General features: G+C 43.0%; 2 protein-coding genes across 9 annotated transcripts in view; one reads left to right on the top strand and one right to left on the bottom strand.

The window, feature by feature from the left end:
• Positions 1-4,572, top strand: part of CCDC150 (coiled-coil domain containing 150) — a 40,288-nt gene extending 35,716 nt beyond the window's left edge. For 7 of the 8 annotated variants that reach the window (XM_044431820.1, XM_044431821.1, XM_044431822.1 and 4 more), the window contains 3 exons: positions 280-366; positions 1,342-1,458; positions 3,147-4,572. In XM_044431820.1, coding sequence (XP_044287755.1) covers positions 280-366; positions 1,342-1,458; positions 3,147-3,254 — 312 coding nt within the window. In that variant the 3' untranslated portion in view covers positions 3,255-4,572. The remainder of the gene's footprint in view (positions 1-279; positions 367-1,341; positions 1,459-3,146) is intronic. The other variant, XM_044431823.1, reaches the window with a different exon arrangement.
• Positions 4,573-5,525: 953 nt separating this feature from the next.
• GTF3C3 (general transcription factor IIIC subunit 3) overlaps positions 5,526-22,287 on the bottom strand; it is a 28,786-nt gene continuing 12,024 nt past the window's right edge. Inside the window, exons 7-19 of the mRNA XM_044431828.1 lie at positions 21,524-21,671; positions 20,639-20,711; positions 19,551-19,625; positions 18,085-18,188; positions 16,658-16,829; positions 14,457-14,659; positions 13,615-13,716; positions 13,066-13,201; positions 12,494-12,731; positions 10,923-11,113; positions 10,212-10,336; positions 7,276-7,428; positions 5,526-6,034 (exon numbers count right to left, since the gene is read on the bottom strand). Coding sequence (XP_044287763.1) covers positions 5,912-6,034; positions 7,276-7,428; positions 10,212-10,336; positions 10,923-11,113; positions 12,494-12,731; positions 13,066-13,201; positions 13,615-13,716; positions 14,457-14,659; positions 16,658-16,829; positions 18,085-18,188; positions 19,551-19,625; positions 20,639-20,711; positions 21,524-21,671 — 1,843 coding nt within the window. The 3' untranslated portion in view covers positions 5,526-5,911. The remainder of the gene's footprint in view (positions 6,035-7,275; positions 7,429-10,211; positions 10,337-10,922; positions 11,114-12,493; positions 12,732-13,065; positions 13,202-13,614; positions 13,717-14,456; positions 14,660-16,657; positions 16,830-18,084; positions 18,189-19,550; positions 19,626-20,638; positions 20,712-21,523; positions 21,672-22,287) is intronic.

Raw genomic sequence — 22,287 nt, 5'->3', positions numbered from 1 at the left:
TCAAATCTGTGCAATGGGTTGAGCGCCGCTGCTTTGACCCAGCTTCTGCCTGCCCAGCAGTTCAAAAGCATGCAAATGTGAGTAGATAAATAGGTACCACTTTTGTTGGAAAGGTAACAGCGTTCTGTGCGCCTCAGCATTTAGTCATGATGGTCACATGGTCACGGAAGCATCTTTGGATGATGCTGGCTCTTCGGCTTACAAACGGCCAGTCCCGGAGTTGGACACATCTAGCATGCAAGCGCAGGGGAACCTTTACCTACTGTCCTGTACATTTAGGCTTTAGAAGACACAGTCAAGCACTTGAAGAAATGCAAAGAGGATACTGAGCAAAAACTGAAAGAAGCCAGTAAAGAGTCAGAACAGGTCAGTACAGAAGCAGAGGAGAAAGTGGGCTACAAGTTTGTTTGGTTGGTTGTTACGTGACTTTGAACTGCATAGTTTGGCAAACCTTTTTTTCCCTATGCATATGATGAAAAGTGGCTTGACCTGTCTTAATTCTCACTTGCTAGACACTTTAACAATAAAGCAGTAATTTACCTTAGTAAATTAAGGTAGTGATTCATAGACTGACATTACACAGGATCAGTTAAGGTGCATAACTTTGTCAGTTTAATGTTGTATGTTGATACACACACATTCTAATATTTGCAAGTAGAAATCTCTGCCCTGTTTCATGCTCCCCTCCCCTCCCCTCCCCTCCCACACTTCTGTTTAATGATTGCACCTTCAAAAGCAAACCGAAATTTGTAGTATTGCTGATGACACTGGGAAATAGACTTAAGTGGTGGTGGGCGGGCAGATAAAAATAGAAAGACTCCCAAACGACTGGACATGGAGAGAACAATATTTGAGTATGGTGTGCGTCTTATCCTTAACACACAATGTGATCCAATCACATTCAGAAAATGGATATAGCTAGGATGTGGAACTCATTTCGGTCATGTACAGAGTTGATGACACAAGGCAGGCAACCTGTTTATTACATCATGATGACCAGTTGGAAGCCCCTTCTCATACCTACTGACCAAGAGATACTTGTTGGCTTTATTCCCTTCTCACTCCCTTTTCTTTAAAATCAATTGGTTGTGCTTAGAATTAATGGTATATCTTATTTTAGTAATCCTTGAAGTAACAGTATAGCAACTTCATGATGAAGGCCTGCTCAGTCTATGTGAAAGCTGTATCTAAGGATCTTAAAGAATTAAGGACTTTTCGACCATCCAAAGGTTGTTTTTCAAATGTTCTGGATCTTGAAAATGGCATTTGACTGACCTCCCATGCCTTCAGAGGCAACCAGTAAACAGTACTTTGATTCTGCTCTCTCCTCCCTCACCTCAGATAACTGCTAACCTGGAAGAAGCTCACCACTGGTTCAAGTCAAAGTTTGATAGCTTGCAGCGTGAGCTGGCCAAAAACAGACAACAGAAGAATCCTGGGGCGGAGGAGGAGGAGGAGGTGAGGAAAATACCTTACACAAAAAGCGTTGTCATAACACAGTATCACTAGTGGCCTGGCCTCTTGTGTATGCTGCTGTTGAGAACTTGACTAATTCCAAAGGAAATATGGCAGATGCAGATTTGGGTCACACATTAAGAGACCGCCATGGGTGAATTTCCCTGCAGGGCTTCTCACTGAATTCTCATGGAATGCATTTTGAAAGCTCAAGCGGCAGCAAGAAGATGCCACAGCTTGTTGTTAGATGTAAAACCACTGTGGGTGGAGTGTTGGGCCTGGCTAACAGGGCACCTGCCACTCCAGCGGGTTCCGGGTGACTTGCTGATCCCCCATGATGCAACCTCACCAGCTCTCGTGTATAACAAGGTGAAGAATCCCCCCCCCACCCCCATGGCTTGAATTTTAAAAATGCAACATGTCAAGCACTGAAATTCAACTGTTACATGCAAAACAAGTCACTCTGAGTGCCTGTTAAAATGCAGTGCTGTTAAGATGGCTGTGGGCAGAAAAGATTTAGGTCTTGGGGTCAGCCTTTAAGGCAGACTGAAGAATTCCTGACAGGTCGGTTTGCTGTCTTTTCACTGACAGCTAACCTAGAAGAGCCTCCTGAGGGGAAACAATCCAACAGATGCAGCACACCCAGGATAGAAATGAGGTTGCACCCTGTTGATGTTCTGCTTTTCCCATAACTTTCTAATGGCACACAGTTTCCATGAACTCAGTGCCTTCAATAGAAGAATTCAAAGTTTTACATCCCTTCTTTTTCATTTATCAGCTGCTAGCAATTTTTCATTACACAAAGCCTTCCTCTTCCACAGAGGATTTGTTTGAGAGCCTGGTAGTAATGCCACCTCAGCTGTGAGCTTAAAGACTTGCCTAAAGTTTCTCAGCCTTGTATCTTCAGTAGGAGAATAATAAGACTGACAACTTCTGGGATGGTGGTTGTAAGGATTACAGAGGTACTGTTTGTGGTGCACAGGGGGAAGACAGAAGGAAGCTTAGAAGATTTCAGATTGTATACAATTTCTTCAGTGTTAGTGGTTTGTATTAGGTTTAACCTTTCAAGGCAGATGCCACAGGAGCAAGAGAATTGTGAGGGCACTGGGTTGTACGTAACAAGCATAAGTGACTACAGCTCTCGTCTCCTTACTCCCAAAAATGGGCTGCATCTGAAGGCTGGGGAATCTTCAAAAACAGCAAGGGATGTGGTTGCAAGGAGCTGTCACTAAGGGGGAAGAGTTGGCCAAAATGGCAGACAAGACTGTTGTTACCAGCTGAAGTGTCTTCCCTTCATGCCCTTTAGATGCACCCTGTTGCTTTCTTAACCATTTATTGTTTAAAAAAAGTTGTATTTTAAGAATGAAGGTCAAACTGCTACAAAGGAATGGTTTCAAACAAAACAAGAGAAAAATAAACTTAGATGCCACCACTGTAGGTGTTTTTTTAAGTTGCTACCTTACCTTAGCATTTTTTGCTGGGCTTCTTTATTACCTTTTCTGTATGGCACAAACAAATGTCCCACTTACTAGATTTGTGGATGACCAAAATATGGGAATGGGTTACAGATGTGGCAGATAAATATAGACATTGGGCAAGATCAAATAGCCTGAGCAACAGTAAATATTCCTTTGTTCTGATGTGTCTTCTCTGCATACTTGCTCCTCACTAAATATCCTGTCTGTCAGCAGGAAAGGCCAGTGAAGCTCCCTAGTCAGGTATGCCTGAAGCGCTGGGAAACCAAGAACCATCTAAAGTTCATCTCCCGAAAATATCTAAATGAGCTGAATAAGCGATGAGCTGCTTGAACAGGTAGATCCAGGCTGGGAGAGAGGACCCCACACCTGTGAACACCACCACCTGGGGCCAGGATCTCCATGATGTGCAGCCGGAGGTATTGCTACCAAAGAGAAGCTCAAGGATGGCCTCCTCAAATTGTGAGCACCCCACATGCTTACTGCTGTTAGTGGAGCTGGTACTGTGTGAACTTGGTGTGTTCTATATGAATGAAGGAAATCCTTTAAATATAAATATGCGCACGCACAAGCTGACTGGGCAACTGCTAAATCTTTATTTAGTACAAGGCTCCACTGCTTACTTAAAAATACCTCCAAGGAACTTTTCAGGCAGGTCAATGACAATTTTATTAGTAATGCAAGTGTGCCCAAGTGCAAAATGCAACTTTCTGAGCAGAAGTCCTTAAGACTCCTGTGGCTGTATGCCTGCACACTGGATGAAGCTTACACATCCCGGGGGCGGGGGTAGCTCCAGCCATCTGCTTTGTTGTGTTCTGGATGTGACAATCCAAAGAAGGCTTTCTTTGCAATTCAGAGGGGGCAAAAAAACCTTGGGGACTTTTAGAAGTGGCAGTACCGAATCCTATAAATAAAGGAATGCAAGGTTCTATTCCTGGTTTCCAAAATGGCTACTTTGTACAGTGGGCTGGCATATTGGGATTTCATAATTTTATAACCTCCTGTTATAAAATTGCAATGGCAGGTGAAGTGTCTGCTGAACACAACTTCAAGCCAGACCCATTATACTGATGACTCAGTCATCTAGAATGAGAAATTTTGTACTGTGGACTTTGTTCGAGTTGTTGCCTTCCAGATGTGCAGCCAGCACCCCAAGCACCATTTTCTGGGAATGATGGGAACCGTAGTCCAACACACTGAGGGGGCTCTGGTTTACAAAAGATTGGTCGTGTTTCTCCTGCTTCCTCCAGCTCATTATTTATGCAGGTGCTTAATTGTTCATGATCAGGTATAGAAGTAATCAAAGCCAAAAAACAAACCATTATCATCGTTGGTGTTTTAATACTCTCTGTAGAGAAAATAATAAAAAGAATACTGACTTCTAGAATAATTTCAATTGGTATGGCTGCTCACACATACATACAGCTAGTTAACTCTTGCTGGGGCTTCCAAAAGAACATCTTAGTGGACTGCTCCATGAGTACCAAAAGAACCAGACTCACCTGCTGCATTTCGCCATAGGTTTTGGGTGAGAGAGTGTGGTGTACTTCTGACCTTTGGCTGAGACTACTTTAGCGTGCTATCTAACGCTACATGTGTGTGTATTAAACTAAAAACTAAAATATATTTATTTTGTACAGCAGTTGTTTTTGTCTTTTTTCTGTTCTAATTATTCTTCTACTTGAGCCATAAGGTATGATGGACTCACTTGTAATTTGTCATTGTCAAATGCATAAAATAAGGCAAATTAGAAATAACCTTTCAGTGAGTTTTTAAACAGACTGCTCCCTTCATAGCACCAAACACTGTACGTGAAGACTCTGTGACATAAGTCAAGGTTGTAAGCCAACATACACTTAATAAGGCATAAGATGGCCTTGCTGTGTTTTCACTTTACAGAAGGCATTATTTTGGTGGTGCCCAGATTATGGAATGCACTCCTTGGAGAGGTGCGCCAAGTTTATATTCTTTTTGGTGCCAGGTTAAAATCTTTTTATTTAATTGCTATTTTAAAAACTAATATTTTATCATTAACAGTCGCTTTTTGTTTTTATATAATATTTTATGGAATTTGTTATTGTTTTTAATTGTATGTGTTATGAGCTGTCCCGAGATGCCGAGGCATGTGGTGACAGCATATAAAAGTTTTAAATAAATAAATTTGGAATTATTTTGGGTCTGAACATGCAGTTACAGTGCATGTTTTCTCCTGGCAGGCAAGGGTACATGGATAGAATATGGCTAAGAAATCTTCTTTCACCCACCTCCAATTCAAGGCTTCAGGAAAAAAAAGGAAAATGTTTCAAGCTGGCAAGTTACCGTGGACAAAACAGAAGAAATTGCTTATTAATAAGCCAGTGTGTAGTAATGGCAGGACACCATCCCCACTCCCATTTATATGCTAGACCAACAGAGGAATACAGACGGTGCAGATTGGCCTGTATAATGTTCCACCTTCCTATCAATAACTTCCTATCAATAACCAGCTGACACTGTTAAAATGCAAACTTGGCCTCAGTGCTAGATTCTTTGAAGCTCTCTCACTACAGCTTTCACATTATCCTAAGTAAATTTTAATGTTCAGGTATGCTTGAATAGCTTTGAGAGTTCCTGGCTCCCATTAAGTGTGGCTTTATCAGGTTTAAATTTTGAGAACTTAGAAAATTACTACAAACTGCAAACCACCTGTCATCAGATCTGCTCTAACCATAGCAGGAATATTCCTTAGTTGAACATTGTTTACTGCTTCATATTCAACAATTCAGTGAGAAGACATTTCTGACGACTGAAGACAGAAATCATAAGTTGCCATTAAAAGGCCTCAGCACTGACATTTCTTAAGTCTCTCTCGTAGGTCTCTGGCCTGCTGCAGCCAAGCAGCAGCTGCACATTACCCAGTTTACTCTCCCTTTGAAGAAACAATGAAAGCAATCCCTTCTTTGGAAACTGCTCTGCATATCTGTTTTGGGTGGTATTTCTTGTCACACAATTCCATGCATGTACAACAGTGTCCGAGCCATTCTGATATTTCCACTGCTCTGATAGATGAGTGACAAATTGAAGGCAATGTCCCTTCGCAAGTCTGTCTGGTCCGCTTCTATTCCCTGATTTGGGGAAGAAAAATAATTTGCTTCAGCAATTCCAAGAGTAATACCATGCTCAACAAATAATAAAGCCAATAGTTTTATATTTGACTTTCTTGCTTGTAAAAGATTGGCTCTGATGATGGCTTTCAGAATGAAAACTTTGGACAGAAAAGTTTCCCCTGCCACCCACAGCAGTGCAACTTGATACTACGTTTTCTCATTGGGTTTTCAGGGTCTATTTCCTCCAAAATGGAATCCTGATGTCATAATTAAAAGATGTACCTTTTCTAGATGGGAAAATTCTAAAAATGTCTATTATGTTTCATTTAGAAACTAGTAAACAGAGGATCACCCCAGGATTCGTTCAATGCAAAGTTTTGCGTAAATACAGCCATGGTGATTATTTTCTTAAAGCTCAGTGACAAACTGGCCATATAATACTAGAGGGAGAAGCCAGGAAGGACGAAATAAATTCTGAATGTGCAAACTTCATTTAGACGCTGTTGAAGAAGTAACAGCTTGCAAAGGTAAGAGAAGCAATTTTACACGGACAGCTGCTTCCCATCATTCCTGTAGCACCAGGAGAGGACCAGTTGTTGGACTGTTCCAGTTATGAAACATGCAAACTGAAAGCTCAGCAGCAACAATGTCTGTAAGCTGTAATACCTAGCTCCTCATTTAGTAGTATTTACTCTGCACGACTATGATTTTCTCTGAAATATATTTTATTTTAGAAAATCTATCACTTTTCAATAATGCCCCAAAGCATTTTACAAGCTAGAACATACAACAAACTTGCATCTGGGCCATATTGCTAAATTTGGGGCACATGTTTTCTTTAAAGTTGCTGCCTGCCTGGCTGGCTCTTGTGGGGTCAGTTACGGGAACTGGCTTTAAGACTTTATAGTGTTTATCGCACATATATTTCCTAAAATACTTTATAATCTGTGTTTTTACATTGGTATACTGTTTTTCAGCAAGGGGCTTCTGAAGCAGCTACCAACTGTAAACTGCAGTTTGGATCTTTTTGTAATGTTACATGTTAAATGTCATGAGTAGGGCAGCTTTGGACGACTATTTCAGAATGTCGGGGTACAAAATGCATATTCTGTGCATGACCGCTTGAGTGCCTAGCATAGGGAAGAGGAGTAACATTTGTGTGTGGTATTAAATATCAGTGGGGATTTTGGCACCTTGCAAATGTGGTTTAAGTGCTTGTGTTTTCACTGTAAGGAAATACTGCTGAAACCACACAATACCTCTAGGACCAGTGGGGGAAGCTCCAGTGCCTTCTGATAGTAGTGAATTGCCAGATGTACCAATCCCAGTTGATGAAGGCCACGGCCCAAGTTGTAGAAAGATTCTTGACAAGAACCACGGAGACTCAGATACCGTTGGAGGAATGAGAAGCCCTATGTACAAAGGGGATAAAGAAGCTCTCATAAAAATCAAAAATTACAAGTCACTGAAAAGCTGAAGGTGACACTGTCAAACTTACATACTTTCCCCAAGGGCAGTGGTGGCGAACCAATCGCACGCGTGCTGCAGCGGGCACACAGCCCTCTCTGTCGGCACACAAGCCAAGTTCCCCCAGCAGCCGAGCATCGGATAACAGCGCACACAGGGGCCAAGCGCATACTCAGAAAGGAGTAGCGGCACCAGGTGATGATGTCACAAGCAGAGACTCAGCTGCGACTCGTCTGAGCTTTTGCATGGCCAGTCAGTGTTCTGCCAAGGATATTGCTTGAACAGGCTGCAAGCTTTCATACATTCGTTTTTATTAACACTTGATTTTAGCTTTGAGTTTTCTTATGAAAAATTGAAATTTAATATCTAAGATTTAGCAAAGAGATGTTCTAATTAAGAGACTGATATGCTGTCCCCTTGGCATATGTGAATCTGCAGCACCATATTTAGTTGTTTGTGAAGAATTTATGAAAACTAAAACCTCAGTATTCAGGTTTGATTGCAGTGCTGGCACTTTGCGATAAGTGGGCTTTCGGTTGCAGTATGGGCACTCGGTCTCTAAAAGGTTCACCATCAGTGACCTAGGGCATCCAGTGAGGTAGCTTGTATCAGCTCTGAACAACAACAACAGCAGAATGAAATTGAAAATCTGCAATTCGTAGTACAGGGATTTAGCTACTGGTCCATTTCCACAGTAGACTGCAGTGATGGTGGGAGGATTCCAAGGGGCAGCCCCTCCAGCCAACCAGCTCATGTGCTTATCTATCCAGGACTAAGCTATTTCTGGGCACCATTGTGCCCATTCTCAAAACTAGGACCTACTCAGATCCTGAGCCATAGGGTGGGTGGGACCTGGTGAAGCAAAGCGTAAAGATGTAGAAATGGCCAAGGCCTTTTGATGAAAAGAGCCCGCCTACGGCCATCTACCTGCAGCATGTAGAACAGACTACTTTAACCCTTTTGTTTCCTCATTAAAACTTTTGCCAAAGATACATAGCTGCAGCTTCAGCTGGTCCTCTTTCCCTCCCCTCCATAATTTCATTTGCAGCTGCTGTCCAAATTTATTTGTGAAATTAAAGCAAAAGAACAGGGAAGAGAGTCATCTTCTGTTTCTTTTAACATAACAGAATATGGTAATGACTGATAGGCTATTTAAAATCATCAAAATAATTTCCTGTTGAAGCTTAGTCAACAGCCCTCTATCTTTTCACATACATTTCCCTCTAAATCTCAGCATATCATGTAACAAAAGGAGGCTAATAGGCACTATCGCTTCCCTCGCCACTGCCGTGCTGTGAATAGTGCTCATTCTTCAAGGAGAATTAGAGAAGTGCACCCAAAATGGAACTTAAGGCTGCAATTTTGGCAGGCTGGTTATGTCTGAATGTAAAGATAAATGGAAGAAACAAAATTGGATAAAGCCACAGCAATTATGAAAAAGGAAAAAAAAACATGTTATGTGTCAAAGTGACAAGCAGAAGACTAGGCGTGCATGTCAGTTCTTTGCTCCCGCCAGCAAGTTACTTTTTTCTTTGAGCTGTAGTAGCCAGAGTTAATGCTGCATGGGGTAACTGTACGTCAGTATTTATTTCATTGGCTAAATGCTTCTACTTACAGCAGGCTAAAAAATTCTAAACAGATAAATTGTATCCTGGTTGAATGAGGAAGTAGTTTTCAGTCCCACTGACTGGAACTGGAGAGACTCAAGAACATACTTGTCTGTCTCCCTTTGAAATCAATCATTGAAAGTGCTTTGCTGAAGCTGGGCTGTGTTGAATTTTTGGGAGAAAAGGCCTGAATTAGATTTAAATCTTAGTCTTCAATGCAAAAGGAGAAATCTAAATAGTACAAAAATGCTGCTGAGATGTTGTTGCTATAGCTGAGAGAAGTGTATATCAAGCCTGAATGTATATACTCAGAAGTCAGTCCCACTAAACTCAGCATGGCTTGTTCCCAAAGAAATGAGGCCAGACTTGCCTGAGTCTTAACGGCATTTAGAGCCTATAAAATTCCCCTGCACATACTTCAAATGGGAAAAAGGCTGTTTTCTTTTTAATTCAAGGCAAGGTAGGATAAAATTTATGCTGAAGATGAAAAAGAAACAGTATGTGTCAGTTCATCACTAACACTTTCAATACCATGATTTCTGTATTAACAAGAGAGCTATGATTGCTAAAGCCAACTTGCAAAAATCCAGGAGAAAAGAGATCCTCTGTCTAATAGGACAAGAAAAGGACATGTACAATTGCTGGTTGAATAACTGTTTAGGACATTTACTTTGTAACGCTCTTGTTAATATCATGTTGGTCCTTTTATAAATGTTAGATACACTGCCCAGGGATCCTTTGAGGATGAAGGGTGGTTTAATAATATGGAGATCAGTAGTCATGTGTGACTAAATACATTAAGCAAACTAATAGACTTATCCCCACATTGTCCACAGTAAGCCAATTATTTAACACAGAGAATAATCATGCTAATTACCTCCTTTGTACATTTTGCATGTATTACAATATGTACATAATAAATATACATGTGAAATACATATTTTTTAAATCACCACTAAAGCCATAACAGCATCATTGCTAGTGACTTCAAAGCATACAAGCAATGCTTCTTGAGATTATTACTGGGAAAAGCTTGCAAAAGCCCAGCCGGTTCCTGCAACTCAAAAAGCATAAATGCTAAATGCTGGGTGAGAACATGTGGGGGGGGGGGGTTAACTCACCTGTACTATAAGTGCGTGCCTTTTTAACACATACTTCTGAGATGCCATGTGGATGAAAGTCAATCCTATGCAAAGACTGTAGAGGGGTTCATCCGGGTTACTACGAAAAGCTTGTACGTACTGCCCTAGAGGGAAACAAATCATGAATGGCGTCAGAATGTGATTCATTCTTTAACTAAAAAGAAAGAGACATACCTGGCACAATAAAGAAGAACTGCAGATATTCTGTTATTTATATTTTATACTATATATTGTTGCATTTTTTTGAATTGCCATACCCAACCCAAAGAGCTCCAAATGAGCTTTGGGTGGTATAGGAATAAAATAACTCATGATATATCGCAAGGCTAATTCACCCCACCTCCCACCACCTTCTGTCTTCTAGCAGTGTACAGAGGGAGCCACGTGAGTCTACTGCAATGAACACAGGCTTGTGGCACCTCAGGAGACAAACATGTTTATTGCAGCATGTATTTTTGTGGAGTAGAGTCTACTTCATCAAATGTCCTCCAGCAGGCAATCTGCTTGGATAATGCTCGCTCCCTCTTAGCGGGTGAGGGCTTCACAAGTGGGCCGGCAAGCGCACAGCCTCTTGAAGAGCTTCCCATTTCCTGCATTAGGGCCATTATCTTTTGACACATACAAGCGAGAGAGTGGGAGACACGTAGGACCATCAGAGATTCGCCGCCGGACGCATTTCCAGGGGCTTACCAAGAGCATGCTTGAAACTACCAGACACAAAGGCGTTGTGGCCATTTAAGATACACAGAGCGTGGTTGTCAGGGTTTTTCAGCATTAATCGGAGGCAGAAGCGATGGTGCCGGACATCCTGTGAGTGCATGGTGATTTGGTTGAAGATATTCCAAAGCTGTGGCTTGTTAACATGTTCCATGACCATGATCCTAGGGAAGGAGTGCATGTTCATCAGAGCACCGAACAAAAGGATCGTTGCGTATTTACTGAAGACAAGAGCCTGGTGGCTCCGTGGGTGCGGTAGAAGAGCAGGGCATAAGCCCACCCCTTTCACTGTGCCCCAAAAGAGGTGCCTGCTGCATGTGCTCCCCATGGAAGTTCAGCTTAGAGGGGTGATGAGAAATCCCTCACCAGCACATGTTCATGAGAGGAGAGGAGTGAAGTGCCCTCCAATATACCAATAGCATCACTAGTCCAATAAGCTCTTGTGCACTATAAACCAATTTCCCTTCTTGATTCTATCTTTACTCTCTGGAGTAAACTTGTCCATGTATATTCAAGAAGCATCTTGTATTTCTAGGAAAGTGGGCACAGGAGTACAGTCTAAACCACTGTTTACTGGCTAGGATGCAGCAGGAAACTAGCTTAATAAACCATGATGGAAGCACTGAAGCAGGACATGCAAGAAGGGAGAGGGACGAGGGTAATATACCAATCAGGTGGCAGAGTAGAAGGGAAACAAATGACAAGATGATTGAGAAATAGTTGGGCCACTGCCCCAAAGAAGGCTGAACTTCAAAAACAGCACCTTCCCCCTCCCTGGCTCTCCATACCAGTGCAGAGCTGCTTGTCTTCTGTCCAGCCCAACTAATCCTCAATCCATGTCATTCCGTTCCTCTCCTGTGCTGCCTTGCAGTGCAGCCATTGCAAAATGCAAACGCATGTTTGAACTTGCAGAATAAATTGTGCAGAGCAAACATATGCAGTTTCATCTGACTGCAGAATTTGGATTTCTTTGGCAAATTATGTCATTGGTCCAGAGCAGGCAGAGCAGTGACTCAAATCAACTATGATTAAAATATGTCATGACAATCTAAATATTGATACAAGGGGTGGGGGGGGCGGTGGAACCATGAAGAAGCATGCCACCAAGTGTACTAGCTGTGAGACAGGAAGTTTCTAGTGGAATTTTTGCCTCTACTATGAACCACGCGTGACTATCATTCCACCACTCAACATTCACACCCATCTGCAACAAGGCTAAGAATACTGATCAGACAGGCAGCTGTCACATGGACCACTAGCCCTTTTGAACATCCCAGAAGAGCTGTATCAATGCTTATTGTGCTGCACAAGAAACCACCAAAAAAGACAGCTCTGATATAGCAAACAGCAAGTCAACTGCCTTATGCCTGGCCTCTTTGCTAGCTATACTTGCAATTTTGCATGTTGTTATTTTTGAATGCCAATGCTTTATGCTTACAGCTTCTCAAGATGCCACATCTCTCTGCATCCCAAAAGGGAGTGGTGGGGAAGGGAGCAGGAGAACCTGCTCGTGAGAGAAACAATAGCCTTTGTGAATGGCTTACCTGATGTAATTGTAAGCTTTCCTAAAGTTTTTGTCCAAAATTGCAGCAGAGAGACCAAAGTACTCCAGCTCTTTGCGCTTCTGCCTGTCATCATAAAATGAATAGTATTCCAGTGAGGAGTCCACAAGCAGTTCAGCTTCTTTGTACCGGGAAAGGTCACACAAAGCATAGATGGCCTTCAGCAGGAGGTTCCACCAGTCCTCTTTCGTCAGTACACTGGTAAGCACCACAAATATTGCTAGAATGGAACCATAAAACCATAGCTTTATTTATTATAGGTGGTTACAGCCTATCTCAGAATGGAACAATTCTCAACAACAGATCCAAAAGTCAAGCAAAGTTATCCATGGAACTTCATGGATCCACAAAACTTCCAGACAAAAGTGAGTCATCATACTGTACACAGAATCATCATATAGGGTGTAATAACCCAATCCTTAACCTCAGGGGTGTGTTCCCCTCCCTGTAGCCCCACACTACAAAGGAGGATGCAGGCAATCACACGAGTGGTTCTCAGGAAAAGTCCATTTTTTCCATCCCTGGAGCACAGACACACACCACACTCACATTACCTTTTGCATCACAGTTTGTTGTTTCCTGGTCATCGCTACCAGAGATTTTATCCCGTGACACTTTCATAAGATAGAGATGCCTTTCTCCAGACTTGGAACTGGATATTAAGCACACCTGAGCACGGTTCATGGCAACCTGGAAGACAGTCAAAAATGAGTCCAATGCTGTAGATTCTGAGCTCATCTGAAGCGGGGAACATTCCATGCTACAATGGTGACTCACAAAGAAGTTAAATTTCTGAATATCAATTTATGATTTCATTCAGTACAAGTGAGCAATCCAGATCAAAAGTGCCAGTGAATATGGCTTGGGTACAATAAATAAAGCTGGACTAATCAATCAGAAATCACTGGCCAAGTTGACCAGTATCGATGAGTCTTCATTGCCTGCAGGCTCCTGTAAAGCAAAGTGTTGGTAACTCAACCCAGCCAAGGTGTTCATGCCTGGAAGGGAGCTGTTACCAGACAGGACACATGCTCTTAGCACGGGACATTTATGCGCCCTTAAGCAGGGTGCTAAGTGACAAAGGAGGTACAGAAGGAGCTTACCTTTAAGAGCATGGCTAACATGGTAAGTAGAGAATCTACATAACCATACATGTTGCCCTGAGAGTACAACAATGTGGAACGATGAAGCAGCAATTTCAATTCCTGAATGTGGAAAGGAGAAACGTGGATCACACAAAGCCTCCTCTTACATTTAGGGGCACTTCACAAACGTCAATTGATAACCAATGAAGAAATCCCACAAATGACCCCACGAGGCTTTGGCAGGTCAGGAGAGACATTCCCTTGGCCCAAAGCTTGTGAATGTAAATTGCAACCATTCATATTACCAGAATGCTCAGGAAAGCAGTGCAGCAACTTTGAAATAATCAAAGCACTTACAAAAAGAACAGTGTCAACAGCAATATGCTTACTGTCTGATGACTATTAGGAATACAGAACAAAATGGCAGCTATTTTACCCTGCTCCTAATATATAAGATATATAATATCACATTCCCAATGAGATAGAGATAGATAGAAAAGGGAAGATGGTATTTGTGGGGCAGGGGTTTAAGTGAGCCCCTGACTTTTGGGGGCCTGGGTTCTGCGCCTGTCCTCCGCCACATGCAACTTTCAACCAGGTGTCACTAAGGGAATTGTGGCCTTGACAGAAGAAGGCTTCCCCATGTCTGTGCTCACCTGCTCCTACTCTGAAAATCCTGTGTTGGTACAGGCCTTGCACTGACAATCACCACTCAAGACACTCAGCTTGGACGCCGACACTCTGTTCCCCACAAGACGCCAGACTCTCGATCTCCCCTTACGACTCCCTCTTCCAGATCACTCCCCGCTCCCCTCCAGCCAGGTCCCAGGACGCAACCCAGACAGCAGAGACATGCTTACTTGCTGAGCCGCATTCGCGTCCTGGGCCAGAGTGTCGGGGTCGTACATGGGCTCGAGGGCTTCCAGGGCTTTCTCAGGCCGGCCCAATTGCTGCTGAAGGGTGGAAAGGGAGATCCTGGCATCCAGGTGCAAAGGGGCAAGGTCGACAACTTTGGCATAGCTCTCTGCAGCACGCTCTATGTAGCCCAGTGCTTTTAAGCATTCTGGAAAGAGAAGCAAGGAAGGAGTGTCTGCAGCTCTCAGCTGGATTTTAAAATTTTGATTTATACACTACGGTGATCCACACAATAGTAGAGTTGCAACCCCAGCCTGGTTTTATTTCTACTCCTGTTGCATTTTTCAACTGTGCTTTTATTAAGTCTTATTTTAATTACTCTCTTTAGGACAGGGTCCGCAGCTTGGGAGTGCTCCTTGACCCAGAGCTATCGTTGGAAAGTCAAGTGAAAGCGGTGGCGAGGAGCGCTTTCCTTCAGCTTCGGCTGATCCATCAGCTGCGTCCCTACCTGGAGAACGACTGCCTGGCAACAGTGACACATGCATTGGTCACTTCCCGATTAGACTTCTGCAACGCGCTCTATGTGGGGCTGCCCTTGAAGACGGTCCGATGCAAAATAGAGCTGCCAGGCTGCTGACTGGGACTGGGCGTTCTCATATAACCTCAGTCCTCCGTCAGCTCCACTGGCTCCCCATTGAAGTCTGGGCCCAATTCAAAGTGCTGGTTATCACCTACAAAGCCCTGAACGGCTTAGGCCCTGGTTACCTAAAGGAGCGCCTGCGTCCATGTATGCCCTTCCGCCCCCTGAGATCTGCAGCAGAGGCCCTTCTCCGGGAACCCTCCGTAAAGGATATTAGGAGGGTGAGTACTCGGAGGAAGGCTTTCTCTGCAGTGGCACCCAACCTATGGAATGCGCTCCCCAGAGAGGTCCACCTGGCGCCATCATTTTTTGCTTTTCGGCGCCAAGCCAAGACCATTTTATTTAAATGCTATTTTAACTGTTAATGGTTTATTTGCTGATTTTAAATTGACCAGGCTGTGTCCACTATTTTATTTTATGTATTTTAATTATTTGATGATTTTTTGGGTTTTTTTAATATTTTGTATTTTATGCGGCATTTTATGATTGTAAGCCGCCGCGAGGCTCATGCGATGGGGCGGCATATAAGTTGTTTAAACAAACAAACAAACAAATAAATAAATAAATTTGGTTTAATTATTTTTAGCTACTTCAAGCACCATTTTTTTTAAATGTAAAAGTGCTATATAAGTTAAACCACGGTTAATCAACCTTCTGCAAGCACAGGCAACTCTCCTGCTCTTCCTAAGAAGCATCATCTAAGTTAACAGCATCATCTCCCTTCCGATTTTTTTACTATTGCTGCTATTAGTATTATTTTCATTTCATTCCTAAACTGCCAAAACCCCCAGACCTTTCCAAGCTATTTACAACAATTCATAAAACAAATAATACAATAGAACAGCATAGTTTAAAAAGAATGTAAACAGCTAAAATGATGTACGCTGTACAGTACAGCTGTAAAGCACCTGGGATGGGCAATCCCCTCAAGCCAGGAAATACTCCTGGATGCCTCTCAATACCCCAGCATGGAGGGCTGTCTGAAGTTGGCATGAAAAGAACAACAAGGTTGGCACCAGGGGGGCTCACTCCACAGGCAGGGGGTCAACACTGAGAAGGCCCCTCTCCCTTGTTGCTGCTTTCCGAGTTTCCTTCAGGGCTGGCACTCAGAGGAAGTGCCTGGATGTAGACTGCAGTGTCCCAGTAGACTGTGACCAGGAAAAGCTCTCAGTCAAGTGCTTCAGTTCTAAGCTGTGTACGGCATGTACATGACGTAATGTGCTTTTGCTAACAACTGTTTCTGGGGTCCTTCTTGAGTGACTGCTACGAGGAACGGTTAGGGTGATGTTCACAAGAAAGAAAACATGGTGGTGGCACCAGAGCCATGGAACCCCTGTCCCATAGGCCTACATCTTTCCCCTTCAGAATCGATATTTAGGAAGGCTGTGAACGTTCCCTCTTCACTGTTACCTTTAAAAGAGGCCATAAACTGCCTGTGAAGTAAGCTCCATTGAGTGCAATGGGACATAGTCTCAGTTGTGTACAGGACTACAGCATCAAATTACTGAATGCAACATATCCTACTGGGCCAGAAAAGGGTACCACTCATTTGAACAGAGCAATTACCTGCATGACGGAGCCAAACAACTGCTAAGTTGTATCTTTCTGAACACACCAGGGAGCTCAGGAGTGGAAGTGCAGAATTGTACTCTCCAACATCAAGGAATGCTTCAGCAACATCAAGGTACAAATCCCCCATATCCTCTGGGTTTTGCTCCACTAATGTGGTCAACAGAAACTTGACAAGCAATAAGAAAAATCATGCACAAAGAAATGACACTAAAACTCCTATGCTAAACATACCCAAAACCTGTGAACAGACATTCTGGCACATTTTAAGATGAGAACTTTGTATATGCCAATGAATATATCTCTCTGAAAAGGTTAAAGAAAATTAAAGAATCTAAACTGTAAATACAAGAAAAATCACATCCCAGTTGATTCCCCTAATACAAAATGTAAACTATAATGATAAGTACAGTGTGAAAATTATGTTTACTGTGCTCTTGCTCCCAGATGCCCTGTCAAGGAGTTTGGAGGACAAGAGAGTGAGAGATCTTTATTTGCTTACCATTGCCTGAATTTCCAACTCAAATACTTTGGCCACCTAATGAGAAGGAAGGACTCCTTGGAGAAGAGCCTAATGCTGGGAACAATAGATGGCAAAAGAAGAAGGGGACGGCAGAGAATGAGGTGGTTAGATGGAGTCACTGAAGCAGTTGGTGTGAGCTTGAGTGGACTCCGGGGGATGGTGGAGGACAGAAAGGCCTGGAGGAATGTTGTTCATGGGGTTGCGAAGGGTCAGACACGACTTCGTAACTAACAACAACAAATACTTTGCCTGCTAGTTTTGCATACAAATTTTCTTGTGAAAGAAATATTAAATGGACTTCTGTAGGGGCTACATCATGCTGGATTGGACCTGCTGAATGGGGGGCTCTGAATACATCACATGGGCAAAGGGTGCAGTATGTGAGATGCTGAGAGCCTCCTTAAGCCATCCGCTACTTCAAGACCATCAGGATGCACCTGTGTGTTTGTACAAGCTCAAGGGAAAAGGTTGGCAGGTGGCCCTCTGGTGCACGTGGTGCATGGGGACTCACGTCCCCCACTCTGCTATCTATTGTTATTGCTCATGGCCAGGATCAAAAGAAACCCACCTTGACATTGGTTTCAGGATCCCGCAGGGGCTTCAGCTCTCCTTCTCTTAATCAGCAGCCCACTGAAGTCACACGGCAAACTGCTAATGCAACCGAGCGGCATTGCAAAAGCACTCTGCATTTTGGCAAGAGAACTTTTTTAAAAGGGCAATTTTCCAAGGGCTTATATATGGGCCAGAGCTCCTCTTTGGGTCCCAAGTCCATATTTTTATTGGTCCACAGCCAGCATCATGCTGCTGCCAAAAGCACTTCACCATATCCTTCTTGGCATATTATGGAATTACATGCAAACTTTCCTACACATATTTTTCCTCATTTAGTTTCATGACTTACATTGAGAGGCTCCAGAATATTCAGGTGAACCAAGCAGACCATGAGCTTCACGGTGATGTCTATGGGAACACCATCCGGTATGGAGCAGACAACTTTATCTGAAGCTAGGAAAGGAGGGTGCTGTTAGTTTTTCTAAGCAGCATTACCTCTTTTACTAGTGGGACCGGCAACCAAATGTTGCAGTGCGGCTGTTCAGGGTTTCAGTCAGCTAGCTGACGCTCCGGGATTCTCCAGTCATTGCTCCCTCTGCTTCCATTCCCACCCCCCACCCCCCTTTGCCACCCAACAATCTAGGACTCTTGGGCACGATCATGCCTCACAGGGTTAGGCAGTTGCGTGTGTGTGGCACTGAGGGGAGAAGTATCCCTAAAAGCTGTTTTCGATAAGGTTGTGTTGCAGCTTTGTAACCATCCAGATTCCTCCAAACATGCTGATTCCTCCCCTCCTGTGTGTGGGTGCTGCCATTTTGGCTCTGCAAAGATAGGCAATCACCAGAGAACACTATTCATACATATATTAGTCTCTCTCTATCTATTTGTACACCATTAAACACAAGTTTCCATATCTCTTCATTTCCTATTGCTACCAAAAGTGCTTAAGAGACCTCCTTAGGAAGTATAGAAATAACGCTGTACTAGGTCAGCCTTCTCAAACTTGGTGCCCACCTGCGGGCTTGGACTGCAACTTCCATGAGCTCCTGCCACCATGATGCATGCTCAGGAATGCCTTCCAAAACAACTGAAGGACTCCAGGTTGGGGACGCCTGCCCTGGGGCATATTCCTGCTTTCCCCCAAATCTCTCTTAACAACACACATTTTGCTCTTCAAGTATTCCCTACTCCTTTAATGTGAGGGTGGGAGACCTTTGATCTAAGGCTATGTGTGGACTTTAGCCTGCTTAGTAAATCTGGCCAACATGGTGGGGTGACTCCACCCCCTTTTGGTTCTGGCCACACCCACTGCTGGAAGACAAGTTTTTATCACTGTCATACTAAACTCAACAGGAAAAGGCTCCCAACTCTTCTTTTCTTAGTACAACTTTTTCATCTCTCCATGTAAAAATTAACACCAGGAGAAAAGACATAAAAGTTCTAAGAACATACAAATCAAACAGGTCCCTGATTACTGAGGGAATGAGGGCTGGGAGAACCTCTCAGTCTTAGCTACATGAAGCAAACGGTTGTCTTCCTCCATTAAAATAATCCACAACTTGAAAGGACAGAGAATTTGGACATTTTAAGTAGAAGATCTAGCGTATGGTCTTAAGAAGCAGACACCTATACATCAGAGGGCAGGGAGAGCTGCATTTTCTGAGTAAACATGGGGCTTTAGCAGCACACATTTCCATATTCTCTGATACTTTGGAATCACCATCTCTTTTAGCCCAGGATATTCCTATTTTCATCTTCCTGGCAAGAAAATTGGACTTCAGAGCTTAGCTGCTTTTGAGAAAGTAACTTGCTCACACAGAGAACTGGTTCCAGGTGCCACATCTTGCTGCTCAGTCATTGTTCCTTGGCTCTCCTGCATTTCTGCTGCCTCTTTATAGAGGGTGGGGTTAAGGAGAACAGAAAAAGAGAGTGAGACATTCACTTTAGGAACATTTTTCAGCAAACCCAGAATTGCTACTTTTGCATTTGTTCAGTAGGCTTTTTCAGGCCATTCACAACACTGAAACCATTATTAAATCCAGATCAAATCAAACCAGAATATATGTCTAGTCAGGTAAAATGCCAGAAAAAAGAGCATGATATCCTAATATCACCATCCATTCTATGGTTTTGTTCCTGGAATGTATGACAGAGACTGAGTTTAAACACTCAAGGGCTGAGAATGCATTTAGGGTAGGTGGTTGTTCAACGTGCACGTAGTGTAGGTTGTGGGTGGTTGTTGAGGCGTTGATTATTCTGATGTCTGAATCCAGTTAGGCTATAAAGCCATGGCTTGCTAACCACAAACAAGCCATGGTTTCCTACCTGGGATCAGACAACACAAAACCATTTCGGAAAAGCCCACAGTTCAACAATGATCCACACTCAAACTATATTCAAGTGTAGCTTACTGTGTTGTCTGGACCACATCAGAAAGTAGCATCTAATTAAAACACCGATGGGTGGTAGGTGGGACAATAACGGCACAAATCGCTCGGAAGAGCTGATTCACAAACAAAGCAAAGCTCCATTCCTGCAGATGCCACACTTCTATACACTGGCTCTCTTGCAGAAGTTATTAACCTTGACATTAAGCAACACAAATTGCTTTATGTAGCAGAGGTGAATAGCGACCGTAATCATCCTGAGTATTTTAGTTATGTAGATAGTCTCTTATACCCTGGACCAGAATACAAATGCTTTGCACTGTCTCTTAATCTGTTCAAGGGCAAAACTATGCTTAAAAAAAAAAAGAAAAAAATAAGGCAAATGTGAAGAGACACAGTGCCAAGGAGGATTTAATGACATATCTTTAAGGAGCACCAGAAGCCCTGAACACTTCAGAAGATTAGGCACCCTTGACCAAGAAAGCTTAATGCGATGGTATCCAATCACCCTAATACCTTTATTCTCTGCGGAGGACTCTCTTTCTGCTTTTTTCTTCTCAAGTACAATTCCTGAAAAATCTGTAATAACCTAAAAACAGAAACAGTTCTTAAAATAAGAAAATGCAACTGGTAATGATGTAAGAGTGTATTATAATTTTTAAAGCTAAAACTAAAGTAATTTAACTATTCAAGAGAAAGTGCTATTAGAAGATGGTACCAATTCAAAGTGCATGTGGAGAATCACTGCTTGCAAGGTAAACGCACCACATATCAAGTTGCATTTGAGTTGAAGGGATGAATCATGCAATGCCATCACTCCCTCTCCTCTCCACGATTCTAGAAGCCCACCTGGCTCTTAAACGACAGGGTCAATATACCTGAAAGTACAGAAACCTCCCCCCGTTCACAAGCAATGCTTTATTCCCAGTGCTAATTGGGCCAGAGATTCTGACTACAAGGCAACAAAGATAAGCCCTCTGGAAAACTACACAGCTGCATCAACTCTTCCTGCCCAAAAAATGATTAAAGCAAAAGAATAATCTGCAAATACAGTAAAAATGTTCACTTAGTCCAGCCTTGGGTTCCCAGATGTTGGTGGATGACAAACCCCAATGTTCCCAGCCAGCTAAGGCATGAGTGGCTGTTGTAATCCCCCAGCATCTGGGACAGGCTGATTTTAGCCTGCCTGCTGTGTGAAGCCAGCATAGGAAGTTTGGTTTCTATAGTAATTTGGTTTTATTCAGAGACACATGGCTTGTTTCAGTCCTTGCTGCTGAGGATCGTGGATAGGCACAGCAAGATGTATCTATTTTGAACACAGATCTTCAAAAAGCAGGTCAATACTGGCTTTTGCTAATGTGTTGGAATCAGCCAGCCGTCATAGGAAACGAACGTGCTTACTGCCAAAGCTTCATCATACTGCTTGTTAGAAATATACAGCTCCGCAGCTATATTAACATCTTCCATGGATACGAGGCTCTGATGTTTACTAAAGGCTTCCTCCATTATCTCAATAGCTGCAGCTATGTCGTTGGCTTCATAGTAACTCCTGTGGAAAATAATAGAAACGGGACCAGAATAAGTACAGATAACATATTTTACACATTTTAACAGGCACATGGAATAAAAGAAATCTCTGGAAAAGCAGGGCAACAACATTCACCAAGTGAAGGACATCTGTCATGCATTAATGCTAGTCAAGCACATGGCAGGCATGCAGTTCTGTGTGTTTAAACATGGAAGAAGACCCTGGATCGCCTCCTCACGTTATATTGGCTACAAAACTGGTGTGGTAGTAAGAGTGTTGGACCAGGGACCTGAAAGATGCAGGTTCTAGTCCCTGCTCAGTTATGAAGCTCACACTAGGTGCCTTTGGGTCAGTCACTCAGTCTTAGTCTAACCTACCTCACATTCTGAAGCTTGCAAGTTTGAAACTAACCACAGGTAACAATATGCATAATTTGATGGCTTTGGACAACAAGGCAAACCGTAATGAATGAAAAATGGGAGTAAATCCTTGTGAACTCCTCCCCATGCCTGTACTAGTGTAGGAAAAAGGAGCAGGGAGCATGTGAGTGCAGGGGGCGGCTGGGCTCACTGCAGCTTTGCTAAACCCTCATAAACTGTGACATCCCCATGCAGCCCTTGTCTGAGAGCTTGAAAAT

The sequence above is a fragment of the Varanus komodoensis genome, unplaced genomic scaffold (assembly GCF_004798865.1).
Source record: "Varanus komodoensis strain SLA01 unplaced genomic scaffold, ASM479886v1 scaffold23, whole genome shotgun sequence".
NCBI classification, from domain to species: Eukaryota; Metazoa; Chordata; class Lepidosauria; order Squamata; family Varanidae; genus Varanus; species Varanus komodoensis.
Note: the sequence above shows the minus strand (reverse complement) of the source record. Positions and strands in the feature narration are given on the sequence as shown.